At 45.6% G+C, this 19,340-nt stretch overlaps 1 protein-coding gene across 18 annotated transcripts in view; it reads right to left on the bottom strand.

Annotated features, from left to right (window-relative positions):
- The window catches only part of LOC144826666 (mucosa-associated lymphoid tissue lymphoma translocation protein 1-like), a 1,784,778-nt gene that overhangs the window by 114,823 nt on the left and 1,650,615 nt on the right, over positions 1–19,340 (bottom strand). For all 18 annotated transcript variants that reach the window (XM_078685246.1, XM_078685243.1, XM_078685249.1 and 15 more), the window contains one exon: positions 11,989–12,140. In XM_078685246.1, the coding sequence (XP_078541372.1) occupies positions 11,989–12,140 (152 nt within the window). The remainder of the gene's footprint in view (positions 1–11,988; positions 12,141–19,340) is intronic.

Genomic DNA, 19,340 nt, shown 5'->3' with positions numbered 1-19,340 from the left:
GGCATAGTGAGCAAGGAGCATTAATGGACTGAAGGGTCAAACTGGCGGATGAGATGTGGCGTTTACCGAATGTCTCCACACGCTTAAACTCCCTGTCAGGCTCTCAGGCTCTCAGGAGAAGGGTGCTCTGACACCGCCTGAAGCAGGGTGATGGTATCTGACAATCAGCCAGTTAACTGGAGGGCTGGTACAAGGCTATTGTTATTGGCATAGGGCTGAGCGAATTCATCACCCTGATCAGGATGGTGATCAATGTCTATGCTAAAAAGAGAATGTAAGGAGAAAGTAAGGAGTGCGGGTTGACTGGTGGAAAGGTGAGATCAGAAACTTCTGCTGGATTCAGCTGGGGCTTTGGGCGAATTTGGAGCAGCTCTGAGTCAGCATTGGGCACGACAATCCAGGTAGTAAGCCTCTCGGCTCCTTGGGGCCCGAAGGCATGGCAGAGGGAATCAAAGCACCGACGAGTTGGAGCATGGCTGCGCGAAACTTTTTGATTTGGTGTGGCATGGCTAAAGAAGACGGAAACTCGGGTTGTACTGGGTGCCAGAATCTGCTGCAGTCAGCTGGCTTTGGGAGCCAGAACAGGACTGCTGATGCCCCCTACAAGCTTAGTCAGAGGAGTGGAAATGGCACGAAGAAGGGGAACTCTGCTTCATCTTCTTATGCTTACATGAACATTTGGGAACAACGAAGACCAGCCTTGAGAGTGGCTCTGTCAACTCCCGAAACTGGAGGGGTTCTGGGAATGAGCTTTCGACTTGGAGCAGTCCCAGTGCTGTTGCTTCTTGTGCTTGGATCTTATGGGGTGACAACTCTTGCGCACTGTGGAAAATTTGGAGAAATAGCTGACAAAAAGCAGTCTTTGAGAGACCACAAAAGCTACGGATCTGAGGCACGCAAAGAAATGAACTAATGTCAGCATGCAGGAGGGGCACCTCTATAGGCCCCATACATAATTTCTGGAGCAGAACTGAGTGAGTGTAGAGTCGCACAGCGCTACCCTCTGCTGCACTGAGGTACTACAAAAAGGTTTCCAGAGAAGACGCTTGTGGATTATTTAAAATATAAGGGATCTGCAGCTTGAAGTCTCTATCAGGATAAAAATGACTTGTACCAATTACTTGTCTTGGAGCGTATCCATTTCCTGCTCTTAACAGACCACCAGCCTGCAGTACCATATAGTGCAACACGGGCTGTGTTCCTCTTGTACAACTTTGCCATGAAGAGGACTGCGCTAGTTCCATACACACTGTAGAAACGCAATACTGGATAGACTACATCTAATGCACTCTTAGATGGGTTTATTATTAGATCCACACTTTAGCAGGAACTTTTTGCTGTGAATTCAATTAATGCATTATTAATGAGAATGATTAACATCACCAGCTATCCAAACGTGTGTAAACATTTTACCAGCATTATCCTGAAGTGCAATCATCCTGTAAGAAGCTGGTTCATCAAGAGCACCAAATAGGGGTGCTCCTTTCCAGTTCTTCAGTATCGCTCCTTTTGAAATTCATGAGAGCGTTCTGACCCACTATAGCATGTTGCTGTTACACAGAATTATGCTGTTGTTGTATGACTTTATTCGATATAAAAAATATCATAAAAGTATAGACAGACCAATTTCGTCACTTTAGGACAATCCAGTGTTGGGAAAGAAAACGGTATCTTATTGTCATACAATCAATACACAAACGACATTCGTCTTATTTAAGAACAAGTTATACATAATATAAAAAATCCTTAACATCTATGCAAAGATAAAAACAATTCATATACCATAAAAACCACAGTGTAAAAGGGAGACCTTACTTGTGTTCCTGGTTCTTAGCACTATTACCCCTCAATAACTTGCTTCTGGTTAACCAGGCACAACCCAAGTATTTAGCTGTCCCACAAATTGTGCTAAGGGAGGATGTGTCGGTTTTTAGAATGCGCAGTCCCTCCCTATAGTTCTTGGCTCCCATGTTGATGCATACGGGTTTCAGCCATTTTCTTCTCGCGTGTTTGTATGCCGGCAGGTAAAAAGAAAGTGAGGAATAGATTCAGTGGGAGAAGCACAGCCAGGGCACATGCTACCTTTCACATTATTAGGATTCCACCCTACTGTGAAATCATTGAGTGGGAGTGTTCCGAACCTCAACTTCAGGTATAATACCCTTTCTCTAAAAAACGTATTCTCGGATCTCACTAAGTCCGTTGTGTTCTCAAATCCCCAAAGTTCCGCCCCGAACAGGGACGAAGGCAGGGCTTTTCCCTCATACACCTTAATGGCAGGGGCTACTGGTCTACTATGGGAAAGTCGCTGATGTCTTTGCAATTGCCACAGAGACTCGTTTGTGGTTAAGCAGCATTTTTGACAGGTGGGAGTTCCACTTCATCGAGTTGTTGACCCGTATGCCCAAGTAGTCGAAAGCTTCGACTAGTTCTAATGGGGAGTCATTCAACTTGATGGTGTTCCTGAACCGTTTAGATGGTGCCAGTGCCATTAGCTTGGTTTTGGATGTATTAATACATAGGCCCCTGGAATCGTAGAACTGACTAAACCGATCCAATAGTTTTTGTAGTCCCATTGGGCTTTTTAAAATCAAGAGAGTATCATCCGCAAAAAGCAGCATGGTTTTTATTTCCATTGCTAGAGTTGGAGCGTCGGCTGGGTCCTCCCTCAGATGGTCTACCACCCCATTAACAAAGAGGGAGAACAAAGTCGGGGCCAAAACACAACCCAGGCGTACCCCTCTCTCTACTGCTACCTTTTCTGTCAGGTGACCCTGACGACCCCACCTAATTCTGGCGTAATTCCCCTCGTGGAGGTGTTTGATAAAGTCCAGAGTTAATGGGTGAGTGCCTAAGTCAGACAATACCTGCCAAAGCTTGGCACGAGGGACTAGGTCGAAGGCTGTTCTTAGATCACTGAAAGCCAAGTAAAGGCTGCCTTTCTCAATGATCACAGATTTCCAGTAGATGGTATAGAATCTGAAGACCTGATCCATCGTACCAACCCCCTGTCTAAATCCTGCCTGAAAATGTGACTGGACGTTGACCTCGTCCATCCACGACCTTAACCTCGTAAGGAGGACCCTGCCTACCATTTTCTGTACTACATCGATTAAACTAATCGGTCTGTAGTTGGCAGGGTCCTCCCTATCCCCCTTCTTATAGATGGTCACTACCTCGCGCCTTTCCAAGAATCAGGGACAGGATGTCCACTCGCAATGAGGTTCATTACCTGGAGGATGAAAAGGGCCCAAAGCTTTTGGTCATGTAATAATAAATCGCCAGGGATGCCATCTGGGCCTGCCGCCTTGCCTGGCACTATGCTTGCAATGGCCGATGACACCCCATTAAGCCCAAATATTTCCCCTTATTTGGGGATCTCAATGATGGTTGGTCGAGTCCCCTGATCAGAGGGTATACTCCCTACACCTCCAGAATACAAGCCATAGAAATGGACAAACCATTGGCGACCTGATATATGATTGGGAAGCGGATCTGCTCCCCTCCTCGTGCTTATATTAATGAGCTCCCAAAATGTAGTAGAATCCTTCAGCTGTGCAGCGGATTTGAGCTCCTGCCAGTGTGATTCTTCCCACAAGCGCTTCGCTTGTTCTATTGTCCTATTATAGATCTTTCTAGCTAAGCTTATTTTAACCAGGTCTTTTGCCCTAAGGGACAGAGATAGGTTCTGTCTTTTTTCCCCGCATATAGCAGAGTACCACAAATTGGTCGACTGTGGGGTACGGGCTTTCCGATCTCTTTTGCCTTTTATACGGAATAACTCACCCAGCCTTCCTATAGTGTCGTGATAGAGCCCATGGAACTTAGAATCCTGTGGATCCTCAAGGATGGTGTTAAAAAGTTCGAGCTCCAAGATCCTCTGCTCCATAAGGTCCCTAATATTTGCAAGTGACTCACCCTGCTTAGCAACCATATACCACCTGAGACGTCGGTTGCAGTTAGATGGTACTACCTCCCTTGTCGAAAGCATCAAAGTTCTACCCCTCACAATGGATGTGGTGTCCTCCTCTCGTGTAAATTGCATGGACAAAGGGTTGTGGTCACTATCAAGACTTGGAATAACCTCCATGTCAATGAGGTCAGCCCATAGACGTAAATCCAACAATATATAATCAATGCGGGGCGGGGAACTGATCCTATTGAATGTATTTGCTCCACAGGGATCAGAGCGGGTCCTGCCATTAACTGCTCTTAAATTGTGCTCTAAAGTCAAGGCATTAATTTGTATGGCTCTTTGGGTCCATTTCTTTATTGGCGCTATGTTGAGTATTGGAATGGCCCATTTGGTGTCCTCCTCTCCAGTACCCAGGATGTCTTCTCCGCTCAGGGGCTCAAACGTGCAGTTGAAGTTGCCTGCAATGATGAATCCCGCGTTGGTATCGATAGAAGACAATTCTAGGTCTAAGACTGATAGAGTGGAGGTCGTCTGGGCACCTAGAGACCCTCTAGCATAGATATCAAAAATCTCCAAGTGGACAGCGTTTTTGTCCCCTCTAATTGTCAAATTCAAGATATCCTGGGAAGGGGTGTTGTGTTTGATTACGGACCAATTTAACCCAATGTTGATCCAAACAAGGAGCCCCCTGATGGACGTCCTCTGCCTAAGCTAATCGCCGGGATGTAATATGTAGAAATCCCAGGCATATGTAGGGGGACCAAACTCCACGTCTCTTGGAACAAGCAGATGTCATATTTGCCAATAAATTCATTCCATTCAGGAAAAGCTAATTTTTTTTGTAACCCTGCTATGTTCCAGGAGAGCAATTGGATCACCCCTACGACTTTGTTGGTAAGATCAGCGTGTCTCGCCTCGCCTGGCGCTGGTAAATCGAGGTTATCTTTTATAATCTCCATTGCTTCGCCTCCTGGCTCAGACGAACCAGGATCTACAGCCTTTTCTCTCGGTGTGTAACCCTCAGGAACAGGGGGAAGATCGGATGGCCAAGCATCCTCTAGTCAGTCGACTAAACTCAACCCAGAATCCCTCGCCTCCCGGGCCACTGCCCAAAGCGGATAGCGTCGGATCTGGATAGAGGAATGCTCGGGGGGGGAGGGGGAAGTTCTAAACTCAAGTGCCAATAGATTCTCTGCAATCAAAGGGTCAAAAAACTGTATCTCAATGCAGTCCGTCTTAGAATCGGCCATTGTCTCCCGTCTCACTTTTGCCAAGTTCTCCCATATAATGGATCTACAACCCCTTGTATGCCTCAACCAATGTATTGCTTTATTATGAATGGATTCACTATTTTCAAAGCCCCCAGCCATGATGAGTCTTGGTACCTGCGTCATATATATTGTTGGCATATGTTGTCACGATAATTTAAGTCACCTTGTGGTCTTGAGCTAGTGACTTGCTTACTCGGGGCAGATTTGGGGGGCCAAGCAATGATTGCCTACCATAAAAGAAGCCTGGCCCATAGGTCCCCCCTTAAGTACCCTAGCTCTCACAGAATCAGCGTATGTGCATTGGGTGGTGTGGCGTTTGTACCCAGGGAACCCTGAGATCGTGGCCTACTAAAGGGGGTAGACTGGGAGGAGGACCCCTGGGGAACTCTATTCCAACCCTTGTAACCGTCGTATTGGGCCCAGGGGGGATGGATGTGGCAGGACCAACGGGTAGGCCATCCCGGCTGGCAATTAGACCCTCAACCTTGTCTCTTAGGAATGCCATGTCCTTTTCCAGCTCTCTGATCCTCTCTAGTAACTCCTTTGTAGACCCACACACAACACAACTGGGCACACTCTCAATAGTTACATTATCAGTGTCCCCCCCCAGTGATAAAGCAGTCATATCTACAATTTCATGTTCAAGGGCTGCAAACCTGTTCGAACAGGGTACCTTGGTTACTGTGGCATGGTCCTGATCTAACCCCCCGAGGGATTCAACTGCTATTACTGGATTAGTAATGGGGTTTAAGTCGACACCATCTTTAAACAGATCTGGTGTGCTATGATCTTCGCACGCAGGATGCTTATGGGGTTTTGTTTGGTAAACATAGAAGGGGTTATTCTTCCTTGGGCCAAAGACATAGCCTCATCAAGTTGGCAAGTGGCGCTGGTCACAGTTTTGGTGCTGTTACGACCCAGAACTTCTTCACACTCATTGACTATTTCTTCTATTCTAGTCAACACACAGTTTGTCGCTGCAAGGGGAACTTTCTTAGCTTTTTTACCTTTTTTATTTATGGGTGCCCCCCACGCTCCATAGCTGTAAAGTAATTTATTCAATTCCTCCTTGTTCAACGGAAGCGTCGCTGGATGTTTGTGATAAGCGACTTTGCACTGGTTCGATAATCCTTTTTGCTGCCTCGGTATTTGAAAAGGTAAGGAGAGACTTCGCGACCAATTCAAAATGGCCGCTAGGCTGGGTCACGCAACGTGACCTTGCGCAACCGCGTCATCACGTGATAGCTGGGAATGCGTGAATGACGTGTCAATGGTGCGCGAAGGCTGCGCGTCGGAGGACCGCGCATGGAACGCCGCTCTCAGTCAAAGGGCGCCTTCAACGGCAACTCGTAGTAAGTGTTGGTGAAAGTAATTAAAATTATATACGAACCAGGTTTGTGTTCCGTTGGTAACCGGCAAGGAGAAATTCAATCCCTTAAAATCCAATCCGATCCTGTTAATTTCCTCTCGAGGTTAAAAAAAAAAATATTTTTTTTTTTTTGTTGAATTCGTGAAAATCCCGGTCCTGATCCCGATCGTCGCCACTTGTAAAGTAAGGATGGAGGCAGGATTCTTCAAGAAGATTTATTCAAGTTATAAGAATAAATAGGTGCAGTCAGGAAACACAACTATACCGCATTCAGTCAGGCTGCAACTGACTATTCATAGAATGTGAATACATAAGGAGCAAAGCATTCCATGGAACAGTTCGCTCTAACACGAGCCTTAAAGCTACATGCATTAATTAAATGAAACACAACATAACAATAGCCTTCCTCTTTCCCATAACAATAGGGTAACAAGAGAATTATGCTAAAGCTGCGATTACCCACTGCTATGGAGCTCTTTGCCTTTCGAATTACTTTCCATACAGTTAGCAGGAATGCTTTGAGTTCAGTGTCCTTAAAGTGGTTCCTCTGGTCTGGTCCCTCTTTTAAAGGGTCTCTCGCCGTGAGTAAGAAGTTGCAGCAGTTGGGGTGGGAGGAACAGTGATTAATTAGCTCCAGCACTGACATATGAGCGAGGGGCCTATCAATTTTGGTATCCACAGGGCCTTTCGAATCAACTGACATTTTCCTAAATATTTATTTTTTTCTTGGCATCTAGACGCATCGCATTTGTGTTTAAAAGACTCTCCCACATCCTTCTCAACTTCATTTTTGCATCAATATAGTCCCTTTGTACCATGTTCTTGTCCTTCAGTTACGGAAAGTGGGCTGGTGTGGGACCTTAAGATTCATTGGTAAGTAGTTTACCAGATTTTGGTTCCAGTTCAAATAGTTGCTAAAATAAAGTAATGCATTGTGTGTTAAAAAGGTCCGATCATGATTGCAGTGTGGCGCCACACTGTCTTTGACAATTAAAACAAGCATTTGCAATGCAATAGGTCTCGCATTTACGCTTGTTTGAGCTATTGGCGTTGCAAATAACAATGTCTTTTATTTTTGTTTTCGTTTTAAAAACATAAATAGAAGGCATTGTCATTTACAATGCCAATAGCTTAAACTCGCATAAATGTGAGATCTATTGCATTGCAAATGCGTGTTATATAAACGTTTTCACTTTCGAGCAACTCAAAAGCAAAATAAAAACGAGGCGCACAAGAAAACACAGCTTAACATTTTACCTCTGTCTGTGGATGCTCATCAACTGTGGCGAGATAAGATTTAAAGGCCTTTTATTACAGAAAAAGAGTTCGTGCAAGAATACTGACGTGAGCTAGAAACCACAGAGCCAATAGCAAGCCATGGGCGGAAGTGAATCACCAGGTCAAGTTTCTGAAAGTCACCAAGATGTCTTTCGCATAGCCAGCCAGTCAGCTGTGCTGTCTGATAAACGGCGACCTTTGTGTCACACAACATCCTATATATAAAACACAGCCATGATCTAATAAAAATCAAAAGACGATGCAGGCATTCAAAAGCCCACCAGTAACATTAGTCACCGCACAAGAAAATTGCTACATTAAAAAAGTAATCGGTTATTGTTGTTTGTGAGCTAGGAATGTAATAAAAATAAAAATTAACCCTGGCTAAAAGCATAAAAAGTCAACATTTTGTAGATGCCGGTGTCTTTTACTCTGCATCATCTTGGAAACTGCTGACCCTTTTAGTGTAGATTCTGCAGCAACTATGACGGTATTGCCCAGAAACAACTTTGCCTTTAAAATATGCAAGTAGGGCTCTTAGCGGAAAGTAGATTGACACTTCTCATCTTAAAACTGGCCTCTTTTCATGAAGGAACAACTTCACAGTGGAAACAAGCCCACCCATCTTCACTTTTTTAACTGTAAAAACTTATTATTTTTCTATTGTGTTGGAAATCCTTACATCTGTGGATGGTTTTGCTTAACACCAACAAGAAACTAATATGTGTTAAGGTAATGTATGGCCTGCACCTCATTCCCTCGGGAGTCTGTAGTGGACTGACGGGCCTGGTGTACATTCCTAGAAGATATTTTCATACAACGTCACCAGTACATGTTGTGGTTGGATCGTGAGTGGGGGCATTCCCTGGGTACGGAGTGGGGGAGGTACCCGTCTTGCATGTCCCTTTGTGTTGCTGTTCGGTATCCCACCACTTACTTGAAAGCCCAGGTCACCTCTTCCTGTGCCTGCTTGGCCTTTTATGCCTCCTTAAAACTTCCCGAACTTCTCTGCTGAGAAGAGGATTGGTTTCCATTTTGCACAACTGAGCTGACATGGTTTTTTCTAATTCTGTATATTTAGATTGGAAAGTGGAAATCAAACGTTTATAAAAGCCGCCTTTGATCATTGCCAGCCTCCTCGTGTCAGTCTGTTCAGCAGCCGGGGGCCTTCCTCGGCGTCGATCCTCTCCTCCCCCCCTCCAACCCCTGTGTTTCCATGCTCTGCCTCGTCAGGCCACAGACACGCATAGGTTGCGTGCGCGGTAATCTTACCCAGAAAAGGCGCCTGTTGAACCCTTTGTTTGGGGATTTCTGAAGAACACTGGCTGCTGGGCTGAAAGCTTCTCTCCTAGTGATCGCACACACGCATTTCACAAGACCTTGGTGTTTGTCCAGACAAAACTCTTCAAACTGGGAGATGGGAAGGGTAAACTGTGTGTAATGCAAGCCTGCTCGCAGTTCTGACTCAAGGTCAGTTTGTGTGGCAAGTTCAGGAAGTGTTCTTGGCTATGACAGTTTATGCCGTGCTTGCACCACGCCTGCAGTAGTTTAGTTTCGCTTCCGCTGTGTGCCTGGGGTGTCTGTCTGCTGTCTGACACATGCACGTTAACCCTTCCTCTTCTAGGTGTGCTGCTCGACCCTGCTGCTGGAAGCACAGATGGTACCTATTGCGGCCGGTGGGGTCCCTTCACCTCTCGACCATGGAGTCGGCCAGCACCCCTCTCTTCAGGCCTACCTTCCTGTCGGATAGCTTATCAGACTGATGTTGACTGTTGCATCTCATGGCAACAACAGTCGGTAGGCTGTCTGACATTTTGGTGTCTATCACCTCGTCGCCTTTGACCTTGCTCGCTGTGCGGCCAGCGCACGAGCCCCAGCCGCAGTGGAGCCGGAAGATTTCTGGAAGAAATGTTGTGCCTGCTGGGTATTATCTTGTGTCCAACGTCACCAGGACTCACACCTGCAGATTTCTATCAGTCTGTGCCTCTTGTTTTATTAACTTTTTTAATGGTAATATTTGCGCATAATGCACTGAAATTGTCTGTCGGTCTTTTCCCGGTGGGTCACAAATGTGTGTTGTCATTGTTTTAACCAAAAGCTGTGTTCGTTCATCGAGCCATCTTTTCCAAGAAATCTCGTAACTGGCAAAGAAAATCTCCGATTTGTAGAGCGTTCTCAGAGAGCTTGTAGCATTTCAGAATGTTTGCACTTCCAAATGCCTTATGTTACATATATGCATGAAACACGCTGCAGCTGTTCTGGGTATTTCCAAAAGGCAACATTTAAGTCAACATTAACTTTACTGCAGGTTGTACACACAGATCTGGTGAAGTGCTGCACGCGCTCGCCACAGCAAGCAATCTGTTTTCCTAATTGAAAACAGATGTCGCCGTGCGGGTAACGCAACAGGAAGGAGGGGGCCGCTCATGGAAGCGTTTATCAGCGCGGCGCGCCTCTCTGCAGACTCCCCTGCATTCCAGAGAGGCGCGAGACGCGATCCGATCCATTCCTGCCATGCTGTGGAGACAAGACCTGGCCGCGCGCACAACGTTATCCTATGGAGAAACGCTGCGCGCGGCCAGGTCTTGTCTCACTTTGTCGGTCTCAGACTGCTGAGACGACGACTATAGTTCTTGCTTGCGAGAACGCGCTTTCAGCGCGTTCGTCGTAGGCGAGACCTAAAAAGGACTACCGCCCAGTCATGAGGGTCTTTATTAACTCTGCCAGTTTGGTCCCATGTGTTGCTGCATTTGCAAAGTGACCCCTTTTTAGGTGGTCATCCCCAGTTTTTTTATTTTTCTTGGACTCACCTGCTGCTTTATCTTGACCTCCAATACAGAGACACTACTATCCAGTGTCTAGCATATCTGGCCTAACCCCTAAAACATGTAGAAAATGGCTTAAAATCAGATTGGCACATTTAAATTATACATAATGCCATGGTATATGGTGCAGAAATACACCTGTGGCATCCACTACAGTGGCAACATGGCCTCGGACCTACCCTAAACAGCTTGGCAGCAGCAGTTTGAACCATGTTGCAGATATTTGTCAAAATCACCCTTTGTCAGGTAGGTTAACCAGATTATGAATATTAAATAAGTCACCACTAAGCACATGTTCCTGCCCACAAGGTAGGGTGCACAATATTAAAGAGAGAAACTTGTGTGACATTAGAAATGGCATTTTGTCTCGGTAACTAGACCCACAACGACACTGTCATTGGGCAGGCTGTAGCTGGTACATAGGAAAAGTAAAGGTATAGATTATACACTATAATCTATAAATTGTGACCTGTACCAGCTACAGACTTCATTCAAAGACCTATATTTAATACAATTTAAATATAATGGTAAAGTTGGATTTTAATATATTGGAGTGTGTCTTTTAAAAAGTTATCTTTAACCAGCCTGAAGCTGCTGGAGGTTAATTTTCACTAGCTCTCCATCAACTGCCTAGCTGATCTTGGCCTGAATTAGGTGTGAAAGAGTTGTTAAACCTGATCCTAGAGCACATTCAATGGCATGGGAGTGGGAAGGTGCTTGCTTCACCTGACAGGAAGACCAGTTGGAGTGGCCTCAGGAACTTAATTTCAAAGGGGCCTGACCTGTCACAATCAAATGTTCGGTGGAACATGGAAAGCCCCAAATGTTCTCCCCTAGGCATGCTTGCACCAAACCCAAAGGGAGGAAAGCTACTTGAAGAATTGGTTTTGAGTGACCACAGAGAAGGGCCCTTCTCATTACCCTGGCCACACCTCTTTAGGCACACAGGCTCCGCATAAGGGGAGAAGGGTTTTCACATCTTGGATTTCATGGGTGAGGGGCACTGTGGGATTTTTGCAGAGGGGCAGACAAGAACTACTGAAAACGTTGTTAGGGTTTCCCCTTGGGAACTTTTACCCCATTGGTTAGGAAGTGCTCAGGAGTCACCCGCCTCGCCAGATGAACCCTACAAATTGGGACGCTCATTCCGCCTTCCTCAGAACACTTTCTGGACTTGTAGAAGAACAGCCCTCTGTGACCTGTGAGGAGCTCTGAAGGACTAGAGCTGCATCCCTTTATACCCAGGACAAAGAAGAGGACTCCAACGGTCAGCTCATTCACCTCCTCAGTAAAAATAATGATGAAATAAGAAAGACATTGTTAACTTACCAATGGTATGCAAAGAAGAACCCGGACGTCAGCCATTTGAGGGGGTGTCCACTTCAGTTTGGCACACACGTGCATTATGTTAGAGAAGACAGTATGGAAAGTGAGTTCTACTTCCACGCCACATGGGAACTTTAATGATTGCTTTGGTAGTTCTGGAATCATACAGTAGATTATAATGACATAAAATCATAATAACTAATTAGCTAGTACATCACAAAACATAAAAAGCAGCAACAATGGCATATTTTGTTGCTAATTAAATAGGAAACTGATAAATTATAAATGTCTAACACTTCAAATCTTCAAATTAGCCACCACCGCTGAATGATCAAACCAAGACCAGGCATAGGCTTCGGCCTTCTCCAACCAGTGTGTTAGCCCTTTGGACACCAATATTAAACATATGCAGGAAGATGCCACTTGTGTGGATGACTAATACGTAAACTAGGTATCTCACTCTGAATTAAGAGTATCTCCAGGCATGAAACATTTTATGTAACTGCCTTAGTTGTTGAATGATTGCATCATATTTCGAAACAGATCAGGCAATAGCGATGGACCTATCAAGAGAAAACTGCAGCACAATATTAAAGTTCACAGGCCTTATAAAGTGTGAGTCTGCAGAATCTGTACATACGTCCAATCTCCTTGCCAACCGGGGAATTTAGGTTATGGGCATAAATAATGATTAATGTGAACGTGACTCCGTTAATGTATCTATATGGGCCTTCATCAGCAGAAATATTGAGCCTACTAAAAACTGACCTGAGTACTCACTAGTGTGTGTGAATTTTTTTTTAAAAACAGGGATGACATACCAATTCTTTACCAAAGTTGATATGTACCAGGTGTAACAAGTGTGTGCCGCAACAATAGAATTTTAACACCATGCTATCACATTTCTGGCCTTTCTCTGACAATTCAATTCACATACATTCAATACCTACAGCTTCACCTGAACCCCGACGACATATATCCACCAGTTACAAACACATTTATAAAGACCAAGTGTGTACTCCACTATTACTGTTATGCAAAGTTTATTGTGCAGTGATATAGATTTAAGATCCAGATTTAAGACTTGGAGACATTTAATGGTAGCATTTAATTTATGGATGATTGCTGGTATTGGTTTCATGGTATCTTTCAGCTGACTCACTTGTTTCCCGATTGTTCGACAGGTTTCTCAAATGTGAGCTACATGGTATCCCCCATCCCATCAGGGCCATCCAGAGGGGAAATTGTCTCCATGACATTAGTTTTAATTTCTAGTAAAACTGACAAAAGATTCAGATGAGAATTCATTAAGGTCCACAATGCTGTGGAATTGTGGAATGGCAGGTTAATTACAGGTGGTCTTGCGTGTGGCAAATTAAGTAGTCCTTGTTTGGTTTGCGTATTTTCTCAATATAATGAAAACACCACTTTTGACGATTCCCATCAAGCCAAAATACATAGGAAACAGTATTTGCTTTAGAAGTAGACTTACATGGCCTACTTTACAAAACAAATGGGCATCTTTTTGCATGCCTACCAAGGCTGCTCCTTCCCTGCTAACATTTATGAAGACATCCAATATGGTCACCAGTCTCACTTCATAAACATCCTGAAAGCAGAGGGTTTCAGGCAGACGCGATGTGGCCTAGTCAATTAGTCGCACAGCCCCCTGGATCATGCATCCACAGTGCCCCCAACCATGCATCTCCCAGGTGAGTAGAAATGACCAGAGGACTAGGCAGAGTGGCAAGGAGTAATAACAGCAGAGCCAGGAAAATGAAGTGTCACTCATACTGCAGCTGACTGCAGCTGCAACTGACACTAGCCCTCTATGAGTCGGCACTAGTTTGCCTTACTGCCAGCCACTCCAGTACAGAGCTACCGCACCTCACCTCTTTCTCGTGATGTAAGCAGCTGAGGACAAGAGAGGAGGACAGACAGAAAAGCAGCACATTAGCACACATCCAGGGTTGGGCGCTCACTAATCTGCCTCAAGCAGACACTGCTACTCCAGGGGCTCGATTAGGAACACTCCGATCTGCTAGCTTCATCACATGTCCCTCTGCCGGGGTGAAGTGCATGGAGTTTCCACAGGTAGAAGGATAGAACAGGCTCATCATTTAGGTCAATCCATGCTTCCAATCAGGCTTCTGCTTTAGCATCACCCAGCATGTCCATGCACAGCAAGTCTGCAGTTACCGGTTTGCGAGGGGCTTAGCTGATAATTCTAGTCACAGCAAGGTCTGAAGCATCACAGAAATGTATTGTTTCTACTACAGGATAATGCTGTGCACCAAGGAACATGTTTAGAATTAAGTCACCTTGAGTGTTGCACAATGGTGGCCCTCCAGTCTCCCAACTTTTTCTTTTAATTGGTAGGTATTGCTGTCCACTGTAATGTAAAACACTGGACCACAAGCAGTACTACCCTACCAATTGAATTGATGAAGAATATTTAATAAAGGCTATCCTATGGAACGTGAAAGACTGGATTGAAGACATGAAGGTGATATTAGCCTGGCAACAAAGATTCTGTCCTGGCCTGGCCACCGTTGACCAGACATTAGTTATTAATCTTCTGTTCCTAAAGTATGACACAAGAAAAGCTTTATGCTGTATCTGCCTTCACTTTAACAGAAATAGACTCTAGACCCAACCCATTTCCCTACCTGATTCAAAAACTTTACGCAAACACCATGGATGAACTACTTGGCCAAATCAGGAAATATTCAAAACTTCTTAAAAACAAAAACATACGTTTGTTTCCGAATTCTTCTTTAATATATCTAACAATGACTTTGGCAGTATATTAGAGGTCACACATTAACGATATCCACAAATTAAGATAAATAAAAGCACCCATACTCTTACATGCAAACTACTGACTGCTCCTCATAAGAATACAACATGTATTGCAAAAACTCATTAAACAATGTGAAAATACTGCAAATCAAACCAAACAGACGTCAGTTAAAGATCATGACCTGGTGAACTGTGATAAAAAAACAGTAACTGAGAATTTCGCCCTGTATGAAAACCATTAAGAAAGAGATGTGAAGTTACTTACCTTCATTAACGCTTTTTCTGGTGGCTATGGTATCTACTTGCAGATTCCTCACCTCCTGAATATCCCCAGGCACCTGCTTGGACTGAAAACTTTTCAATAACTCCTCCACACGGATGGGGCCACCGGCTTCAAGAATGCCACTGGAGCCATAAAGCGCCTTTTCAGCGCCACTATGTCAGTTTCCATTCATTTTTTTTAAAGTGTCTTAACTTCATGGCTGCTATTGATATTCCTCTCCTGTGCTGGACAATAATAGGAATGGGTGTGGTCAAGGGGATAAGACGACCAGATGAACCTAACATCAAAAGTGTAGGTGCAGTTTTCATTGTAGACAAAATCTATACATATGAACGGATAAATAGATAAACAGGATTATTTTGGTATTTCCAGACATGCAACGAGGAAGAGGGTGGGTTGGTGAAGAATCTCCAAATAGATACTGTATCCACCAGAAAAAGTATTACCGAAGTCAAGTAATTATTTTTTTCTGATGAATACATCTACCTCCTAATTCCTCACCTTTTGAATAAAATCTGCAAGCAATACCATATCAGGTGGTGGGTGCACGTCTGTTTATACCAAAAGATCCTGTAAAACAAAGTGTCCAGCCCTCCTCAATTAGGAATCCAGGCAGTAATGTTTTGCTTAAGTGTGAAGGGAAGACAGGGTCGCTGCTTTACAGATATCAGCTACAGGTCCCGTTCTCGCAACAGGAGAGGTAGATTACTTTGCTCCAGTAAAATATGCACAAATACCTCCAGGAGATTCCTTGTAGACCATGGCATAGCAGATCTCCATGTAAAGAGTAATCAATCGGGAGATAGTTCGCTTGTAGATTGCCTTTCCTTTCATTAGGTCGAGCCTAATCAGCGCGTACGCGCTGCTTAGGAGGGCCTCTTGTAAACGCTCAGGACTTTTTGCGAAACTTGTGCATGAACTGCACTGTTTCCAATGAACGCTGGTGCATGTGTGGCGTTTACCTCGCGGGAGCGAGCAGCTTCACCATCTGTTCAGTTTCCTATTTCAAAGGCTCCGTATTCACGTTGTGACCGCGCCGGCACTGTTTTCTGTACATGAGAGGGTCTCTTGGGATTCCAGAGGATAGCAGTGGCGTGGTGTGGACATTAATGTAATAATGCACAATACTCGTGTAGAGTTTATCAATTTGTGTATTTATTCCCGGAGCGCCGGGGCTGTGCATCCACTAGCGGTCGGCGCCAGCAAACAAGCATGGCCGCCTTCCGCTTCCGGTCCTACCCCTTCCTGTTCCTGCCTGGAACAACTTGAACGCTACTACATATCTCCCCCCTTTATGCACAACAACAAAATTACAAAAGTCTTACTTCCAGTCCATTTCATAGTCTTTGAATCTCTCCGGTACCTTAACCCTTCTTCCTACTCGGGTCTCCACTCTCTCTTCCTTTCTCTCTCCTCCTGTCTTCTTGTGTTCCATCCACTCTCTCGTACCCTCTTCTTCTCCGTCCTTTGCTCTCTTCTCACTTCCCTCTTCGTTTCTGCTTCTTTCTCCTGTCGACCTTCTCCATTCTCTTTCCTCTCCTTCTGTTTGTCCTTCTGCACCCTCGACGTTCTCTCCTTGTCTTTCACCTTCTTCACCAACATTCTCTCCTCGTCCTTCTCCACCTTCACTTTCTCCTTCTTCGAAAACCTGCTCAGCTCCTTCTTCCATCTCATCTTCCCATTTCAGTATCTTGCTGCACCTTGCCATTCTGTCCATAGACCATATCTTTCCGTCGCTCAGCAGGGCTGACCGGGCATAGGGTTCCACTACTTTGAGGGGAGGTGAAAACTTGCTTTCCCCCTTTCTCTTCATGATGGCTAGCTTCACCCTCACCCAATCCCCCTTGTCCAGTTCTGTACTTTGAGTGTTACGTCTTTTGTTGTAATGAGCAGTGTAGACGTCTTGCGCTCTCTCTAAATTCTTTCTGACCACCGCCGGTGACCACTTGCTCTGTATCACCAATTTCCTCCATGCTGCGTTGTCTTTGGTGAAGGCGTCTCTACCTCTTAAGATCTTGAAAGGGCTGTATCATGTGCTCCCTGGTGTGATGCGATACGCCCAAATCATTTTTTCTAGCTCCTTTTCCCAGTCCAAACCATCTTCAATGGCAGCCTGTATGGTGCCCATTATCACTCGATTAAAGCGCTCCACCTGGCCGTTCCCCGCCGGGTGGTAGATCGGTGTGTGCTTAACTTCGATGCCGTTTCTGTTGGTGAAAGCTGTCCACTTTTCCGAAGTGAACTGGGGACCATTGTCGCAGGTGATGATCTTTGGGATGCCTTCACTGACAAATGTGGTTCGCAAGAAACGTATTACCGCCTCGGTGTCCACTCGTTCCAAGACTTGTAGTTCGGGCCACTTGGAATACTTATCAATTGCAACCACCACGTACTTCTGAGTACCCTCCTTGTCTAGGACTGGTCCCATTATGTCCACAGACAACATTTCCCATGGGCCATCCGGGATCGGAAATCTTCCCAAAGGCGGTCTCATCATGCTCTGGGATTTGTCTGACCTTGCACAAGACTCGCATGTGCGCACGTGCCGTTCTACTTGCACATCAATGGCAGGCCACCAGTATGCTTGTCTGGCCAAAGCTTTCGTCTTCGTGATACCTTGGTGACCTTCATGCAGCAAGGACATCAAACGCTCCAAAATGTTCCGGGGCGGTACTACCTTGTCACCCCGGAGTAGGAACACCGGGTTCTCTGCCAACGACAGCTCCTCTCTGACCTCCCAGTATCTCTTCAGTTCCTCCTTCAAGTGTCTCTTTTCTGGCCATCCATGGACTACGTACCCTTTCAAGGCCTCTATGTCGGTGTCTTCCTTGTAGGCCTCTTCCCAGTCTTGGGCGCTTATCACTTCCTCTGTGTCTTGGATGGTGGCTACCACGTAACCTTCCCATTCTTGCCTCTCTTCGCTCCTTGCCTCGTCCATGGCTGCCGCCCTACTCAGAAAGTCGGCCACTTTGTTCTGTGGCCCCGGAATGTGCTCAACTTCATAGACAAAGTCCAATAGCCGAAGGGTCATCTTGGCGATTCTCGGAGTAGCATGATCATGTCCGCTTGATGTCAGGACACGAACTAAGGGCTTGTGATCGGTCCTCACCAGGAACTTGGCTCCCCACAAGTATTGTCGAAATTTCTCTACCGCCCAGACTACTGCTAGCATTTCTTTCTCCACCACGCTGAACTTCTCTTCATTGGGCGCCAACGAGCGTGAGGCGAAGCTGACCGTTGACATCTCTCCAGACTCCGCTCTCTGCATCAGTACCGCTCCTAGGCCGCGATCGCTGGCGTCTGTGGTGAGAATGGATTCTGCTTTTGGGTCGAATCCCTTGAGGGGAATGGCTGTGCCCATTTCTTGCTTGAGCTCATCGAACTCCCTTTGCTCTTCTTTTCCCCACTGGAATCTGTTCCTTTCCTTGAGCAGTTGTCTTATATAGTGTGTCTTCGTTGCAAAATGAGGAATGAACTTGCTATAATACTCGGCCATTCCCAGGAATGACCGAACATCTTCCTTCTTTGCCGGAGTGACCGCCTCCATGATGGCTCTCATGTTTGTCTTCTTTGGGGTTATTCCTTGTCCACTCACTTCGTGGCCAAGGTACGTGACTGATTGGACTCCCAAATTGCATTTTGTCCATTCAGCAGTCAACCCGTTGTCTTGCAGTCTTTGTAACACCTGGTGTAGCTTCACATTGTGATCTTGCTTCGACTTCCCCATTACCAGAATGTCATCCTGGAAGAAAAGGACATCTTTCAGGTCCTTCAAGAGTTTGTGCATGATCTTCTGGAAGACCGCCGCGGCCGAAGCTAGGCCGAAAGGCATCCTCACGAACTCATAGCACCCGAACGGTGTGATAAATGATGTGAGGTGGGTGCATGACGGATGAAGCTTCACTTGATGGTAGGCCGACGACAAGTCCACCGTGGAGAACCATGTGACATCTTTTGTCTTCGCCAACATTTCACTGATGCGCGGTAAGGGGAATTTGTCTATGACAATGTTCTTGTTTAATTCCCTTAAGTCCACGCAGACACGTACCTTGCCGTTAGGTTTCTGGGCAACAACCAGGGGAGAAAGCCATTCTGCGCTCTCAATCGCCCTGATGACGCCTTCCCTTTCCAACCTGTCCAGTTCAGTCTGCACGGCCTCTCTGCTGCGGAACGGGATGTTCCTCACTTTGTGCACCACTGGCACTGCTCCTTCCTTAAGCTTGATGAGGTGCGTGTATCTTCCTAGTTCACCGATCTGTCCATTGAAGAC

This window comes from Lissotriton helveticus, chromosome 3_2, assembly GCF_964261635.1.
Source record: "Lissotriton helveticus chromosome 3_2, aLisHel1.1, whole genome shotgun sequence".
Taxonomy (NCBI): domain Eukaryota; kingdom Metazoa; phylum Chordata; class Amphibia; order Caudata; family Salamandridae; genus Lissotriton; species Lissotriton helveticus.
This window is presented reverse-complemented; position numbering and strand designations above follow the sequence as displayed.